Source organism: Populus euphratica, unplaced genomic scaffold, assembly GCF_000495115.2.
Source record: "Populus euphratica unplaced genomic scaffold, PopEup_1.0 scaffold1829.1, whole genome shotgun sequence".
NCBI lineage: Eukaryota > Viridiplantae > Streptophyta > Magnoliopsida > Malpighiales > Salicaceae > Populus > Populus euphratica.
In genome coordinates, this window is record NW_011501663.1 from 25,059 (window position 1) to 31,372 (window position 6,314).

Genomic DNA, 6,314 nt, shown 5'->3' on the forward strand with positions numbered 1-6,314 from the left:
ATATAAATTATATATATAAAAACTTAAGTTTTTGAGTAAAGATAATGATATAAGGTTTTACAACCAACCTTTTTCAATTACAAATATTTTATCATAATGCATAACTCATTTATTGGATGATTTGTTTCAATAGTGGAAAGTATTGATAAAAGGATTGGACAATATTTTATCATAATGCAAGGAGTTTTTATACATGGAATAATATAGATTATAATTTGGCATACTAAAGCTAATTCTTATTTGAAGCAATGGATTCAATTCTTTAAACCTAGTTTTATACAAACTTGCATCGATCTATTGGATATATTAAATAGCCTAATTTTTATTTGATTTACTTTTATAATAAGCCAACATCTCTTTCTATTTGTGTCTTGTCTTTTCCTTGTTGCTGCAGTTGAGAACAATTAAAGTAGGATTATTCCAAAAGAAAAGGAGATAACAAGTAATAATTTACTTTTTTCTTTTTTGCTTGCCTATTTTAGAAGCAAGAATTTGAATCATATAAAGTGATATATGATTTTTAGAAAGTTAATATAAAATCATATAATTTTTAGAGTCTCATTTGTTAGCAATCATATCCCATATTAAATGAATATAAAAAATATAAACGAATATAAAAAAATTATTCAATGGACCACACATTGCAAGACTTGAGTTTTTCAGCAATCTAATTTAATATAAAACTTTACAAGGCTGAAGTTTTTTAATGACTAAGTAAATAAAGTAAAGAGGGATGTATTAGAAATTAATATATTTGATTCCATCATTTTTATAAAAAAAATAAATAGAAATTGAGCTTCATTAATTATATTCTCATAATAATATTCTCATAATAGTTTCACTTTATAAACTAAACAAGCAACGCACAGATCCTAACTTGCCTTTTTCTTTTTAACATGGAACCATTCTTTAAAGGATTGCATATAAAGGTTTCCCAAACTACAAGCTAGGTTGTGTCTTTATCGTCATCTCTCCGAAAACAAGTTTTCTTGTTGACATTTATTTTAGCAAGAGCTAGGTAGAGGAGCAGTCCGACCATTTCCATTACTAAAAGGTAAGATATACTTACAGTTCTCTTTCAGTGCTTACTGCTTTCTTCCTAATTTTGTTTTCCAAGTCGAGAACTTCATTAATATCTCTTATAGCCAGTAAAATAGTGACTATACAAAGAGAGAAAGAAAACAACAAAGTATCATGTACAATACAAAACATAACAGTACTAAACATGATTTCACCCAACAATTTAATTAGCTTTGAGTTGAGATTGTTCATTAACGATAGTTACTTGCATAATTTTATGTAGAGAGCAAATATGGATTCTGAGATGATACTGGAGACACCTTATAAAGAATCATTTCAGCCATGAATGGAGACTGGCAAAGCATGATTGACTACTATAAGAATCATTTCGATTTTTTGTACTCTCCTGTTACGCTCTCTTTAGATTCTGGACTTCATCTAGCTGTGCACAGTAACGTAGAGCGACCACTTAAAGATTTATTTGAAATCATGGAGGGAAGAGAATTCTTTTTGCCAAAGACACAAAACAAATTTGGAAATACGGTTCTTCACGAGGCAACCATCTACGGGAATTATGAGGCCGTAGTGCTCTTGGTAGAACGTTGTCCAGAACTAATTTCCATTCCAAATGAGTTCGGTGAAACCCCATTGTTTACAGCTGCTGGATTTGGTGAGGCAAAAATAGTGGAGATTTTAATAGCGTCCAAACCAGAAGAATGCGTGGATTATAATGGCTGCATATTATCAATTCACCGCCAGCGATCGAAGGATGGCCTGTCCATCCTCGGCGCTGCTATCATAGGGCAACACTTTGGTAATAATTATTCCTCTCTTTATATAATTCTCAATTTTAAAAAGTATACACACATATATAAGACATTGTATAAATTTTCTATTCCTAATTTCATGAATGCAGAAACAGCTTTGCTGCTGCTAGAACTGGATGAATCGCTCCACAACTTGGAGGACAAAATGGGCAGAACGGCCCTGAAACTTCTAGCCGAAATGCCAACTGGTTTTGAGAGTGGATATCCCATGGGCATATTTGAAAGACTCATCTACAGTTGTATGCCTACTCCAACCACATTATTAGACCTTGCAGTATTGCCTACATGCATATTTCTTGATCGAATACCATGGACAAATGCAAATACATATACATATTTATAATTAATTTGAACTCTAAATTATGTTGCAGGCCTTCCTGTTATACGTCATCACGAGGTAAAATCACAAACTTGGTGCAGGGAAATGAAAGATCTTGAGAGCGGTACGCTGGGCAGCAACCTACTCAACAATTTAAAGGTCCAAAGATCTTGAGAGCGGTACTCTGCGCAGCAACCTACTCAACAATTTAAAGGTCCCCAATGGTATTGGACACAATCTCTGTACTTCTCAATTTTGAATTTTGAATATATCTCATTCATGTTGAAATTCATCAGGAATCATAAGAATTTTCAATTTCATGGCGTGACCAAATACTTGAATCATGTAGTCAGTCTCTGTTCGCTTTCTTTCTTCTTGTTTTTTTTTTTAAAGGAAGGTTTAAATCCTACAAACTTTGACATGTTATGTTCCTTCCTCCAAATTTTACAAGTGTTACATTTCCCGTCTGCAGAGTCAAAAATGATAAGTAATCTATTACGTTGCAGATTTTTGCCTCAAGGTACTTTTTCTTCAAACCGTCTCTTTTTATGTGTTTATTTTTCTTGTTTAACAAATTGACTTTGATTAAAGGACTTTCTTAAAGATGTGTATATTTTCATTTGTTAATGAATTAGTATAATGTGAGATTGGTGATTCTGACTGGAATTATAACCTATTTTTGAGGTTTGTGATTCGAATTGGATTTTATGATCTTCACTTGATCGATCATCCACTATATTAAACTTAATTGATAATTATTTTTATATTTCATTGAAAAGATTTAAATATCATGGTGGATGATTTATTCATATTATTTATTTATGCGAGATTGGTGGTTCTAATACTAATTGAGCTAGATCTCATAATTATCGCTTACGCACGAAAGTGTATTGGTGAGTTTAAATAAAACAATTCATGAAATTAAATCTGATTTAATGGTTTAAATTTTTACATTGAAATGAGTTTTTTTACTTGCATAATCCTTAGGCTTGATAAATGGGATTTGATGTTACATCTTCAATAACTTAACAATCAAGAGGTTAATTAATTGAGTTTTTGTTGCGATTAAAACCATTTAATGGATGTGGATAGAAAGAATTAGTTAAGAAAAAGTTTAATTAATAAGTCAGATACTTAATTCGATAAATTTTTAGTTTGGAGATCTAATCGTACATCGTTGGATATTTTGGTGATTATCATATAGAAAATTAACAACAGCAACCTGAGATTCGAGGGTCAAGGAGTGCGCTTCAAAAGTGGGTGAAATCCATTTTGTTGGAGGGTAACCGATACAAGATTTTGTTTCTTTTGTCAATAAATATTTTGGTAAGAAATCCAATAAATATTGACAAACGGCATGACTTAGATGTTGCTGTTGTTTTGTTTTCTATATGATAATTAATTGTGCTTCAACTAATTTTAGCATGTCTCTATCTTTTCACATTTTATTATTATTATGAACATTTCTTTCTACTTCATAAAAATGGCTAGCTCTCATCCATGTTTAATTTCGTTCCCTTTTCACATGAACATGATGTAGGATATTGGCCAGCAAGGCTAGAAAGATTCTGGAACCAGAAAAGAACGAATGTATTCGCTTTACGACTTGTCAAAATCCTAATAAAGAAAGATGAGTCATGGAGGAGCATCAGCATAACAGAGGAAGGACAAGAAGTAAAACAAACTGGTCCACCCTCATCAACAGTTATGCAAGGAGAACAAAATAAAGGAAAAGAAGCAGAGCAGGGAATGGGCGGGGGGGCAATTAAAAAGGGAGAGAACGAGCTCTCTTATTTGGGGCACACTTCTGAAATCATTAGCAAAGCAATAGAAATAGAAGAAGTCCCATTGTTGATTGCAGCTAGAAATGGAATAGAAGATTGTCAATAAATATTTTGGTAAGAAATCCAATAAATATTGACAAACGGCATGACTTAGATGTTGCTGTTGTTTTGTTTTCTATATGATAATTAATTGTGCTTCAACTAATTTTAGCATGTCTCTATCTTTTCACATTTTATTATTATTATGAACATTTCTTTCTACTTCATAAAAATGGCTAGCTCTCATCCATGTTTAATTTCGTTCCCTTTTCACATGAACATGATGTAGGATATTGGCCAGCAAGGCTAGAAAGATTCTGGAACCAGAAAAGAACGAATGTATTCGCTTTACGACTTGTCAAAATCCTAATAAAGAAAGATGAGTCATGGAGGAGCATCAGCATAACAGAGGAAGGACAAGAAGTAAAACAAACTGGTCCACCCTCATCAACAGTTATGCAAGGAGAACAAAATAAAGGAAAAGAAGCAGAGCAGGGAATGGGCGGGGGGGCAATTAAAAAGGGAGAGAACGAGCTCTCTTATTTGGGGCACACTTCTGAAATCACTAGCAAAGCAATAGAAATAGAAAAAATAGAAATAGAAGAAGTCCCATTGTTGATTGCAGCTAGAAATGGAATAGAAGAGATTGTGTGGGAGATAATAAAACTATATCCCCATGCTGTTGAGAAGCTCAATGACAAGGGTCAGAGCATTTTGGATGTGGCCGTCATCCATCGCCAGAAAAAGATCTTCAAACTTGTGAAGCATCAGAAAATACCATTGGCTAGACTGCGACGAGTTATTGATAATACGGGCAACACATTGTTGCACCATGTTGCAGATATGGAGCATTACAGAGGAGGAACCAAGCCTGGGCCTGCACTTAAACTTCAGGAGGAGTTGCGATGGTTTGAGGTGAGCCCTTTTTATCCCTTTGTCTTTACCTCCGGATAAAATTTATTCATAGACTTGATACTAGATTATCCATTTGGTGTATAAGAGCACAAATCCTGTTAAAAAATATGTTTCAACCATGTTATCCAATCCAATTAAGGTTATAGAAAAACCGTTAAACTGTAAAAAAATTCAATTTGAATGCTAATGAAACGTAGAGATGTCACCTCTCCAAAAGCGATAACAAAACTCGAACCTACGTAAGACATCAGGCTGAACCAACTACTGGGGGAAAAAATTAAATATTGTTCACATTAAAAATTATCTGCACTAGTAATAGCATTTCTGTAATACGTGTGTGTGTGTGTGTCTATATATATATATATAACAGTCATATTTATCTCCCGATTATTGCAGCAAGTGCGCGAGGTAATTCCTTCTCATTATGTCACGCTTCGGAACGATGAAGGCAAGACTGCAGAAGAGCTCTTCAAAGAGAGTCACAAGGACCAACTGGAAAATGCACAAAAATGGATCAAGGAAACGACTCAGTCTTGTTCCACAGTAGCTGCACTTGTTGCTACTGTTGTCTTTGCAGCTGCATATACTGTGCCCGGAGGTTCTGATGATAATGGCACGCCCAACTTCATCAACTCTCCCTATTTTCTGGTTTTCACTGTCTCGGATGTTCTTTCCTTAGCAAGCTCCTTGACTTCGCTTGTGGTATTTCTGTCTTTGTTGACCTCTCCATTTGAGCAACAAGAATTTCACATCTCTCTTCCTCGGAAACTTCTTGCTGGCTTCACATTCCTCTTCTTTGCTGTGATAACGACCATGCTATCTTTTGGGGCCACAATCTTGATACTCATTCAGTCAGAGAAAAAGTTGACAACATTACTCCTTTCCATTGCTGCATTCCTTCCAGTCTTAGTATTTGCAATAATGCAATTTAATCTGTACGTCTCATTTATGGGCTCTACATTCAACATTCTCAAGAAAACCAGGAAAGCTCGAGCACCGTTTTATGTCCCTTGCCATACGGTGGGGGAAAATGCTCGGTCTTAAGAAAAAGGAAAAAAGCTGGACTTGATTAATATTGGAGACTAAAGTGGCATCCAGGTTTTTCCTTGTTATATATGGAGTGTTACAGAATGTTTGGTTGTTCAATTTAGTGATATTTATTAAGTTGTTTTTTTTTGTAATAATTTTATGTTAAAAAATAATATAAATTATATTTTTTTTAATAATTTAAATTATTATATTGAGATAATTTTTTTATATAATATCATAGTTTTGATTATTAAGTGATTACAAGAATTTTATTATTTTTATTTATTTAATAAAAATTAAATATATAATAATATGGGTTTTATAAATTTTAAATTTAAAGATTTTTTATTTGAAATATGCATTATAAAATAATATAAACTA

At 33.2% G+C, this 6,314-nt stretch overlaps 2 protein-coding genes across 3 annotated transcripts in view; both read left to right on the forward strand.

Annotated features, from left to right (window-relative positions):
• The window catches only part of LOC105118237 (uncharacterized), a 25,514-nt gene extending 21,458 nt beyond the window's left edge, over window positions 1-4,056 (forward strand). Inside the window, exons 3-8 of the mRNA XM_011016137.1 lie at window positions 1,773-1,834; window positions 1,937-2,086; window positions 2,219-2,325; window positions 2,381-2,390; window positions 2,639-2,686; window positions 3,707-4,056. Of these exons, the coding sequence (XP_011014439.1) occupies window positions 1,773-1,834; window positions 1,937-2,086; window positions 2,219-2,325; window positions 2,381-2,390; window positions 2,639-2,686; window positions 3,707-4,056 (727 nt within the window). The remainder of the gene's footprint in view (window positions 1-1,772; window positions 1,835-1,936; window positions 2,087-2,218; window positions 2,326-2,380; window positions 2,391-2,638; window positions 2,687-3,706) is intronic.
• Window positions 4,057-4,183: 127 nt separating this feature from the next.
• On the forward strand, window positions 4,184-6,050 carry LOC105118236 (ankyrin repeat-containing protein At3g12360-like). Of its 2 annotated transcripts, XM_011016136.1 has the most exons (3): window positions 4,185-4,494; window positions 4,534-4,904; window positions 5,301-6,050. In XM_011016136.1, the coding sequence occupies exons 1-3, from the start codon at window positions 4,239-4,241 to the stop codon at window positions 5,946-5,948; spliced, it is 1,275 nt and encodes a 424-aa protein (XP_011014438.1). In that variant the 5' UTR covers window positions 4,185-4,238; the 3' UTR covers window positions 5,949-6,050. The 2 variants fall into 2 exon arrangements, with proteins under 2 accessions (XP_011014437.1, XP_011014438.1); XM_011016135.1 differs by having other exon boundaries at window positions 4,184-4,904.
• Window positions 6,051-6,314: the final 264 nt, after the last annotated feature.

Coding starts and splice junctions, on each gene's coding strand:
- LOC105118236 (XM_011016135.1), top strand. CDS start 4,239: ATGTTTAATTTCGTTCCCTTTTCACATGAACATGATGTAGGATATTGG. Junction 4,905..5,300: donor AGGAGTTGCGATGGTTTGAG/GTGAGCCCTTTT, acceptor CGATTATTGCAG/CAAGTGCGCGAGGTAATTCC.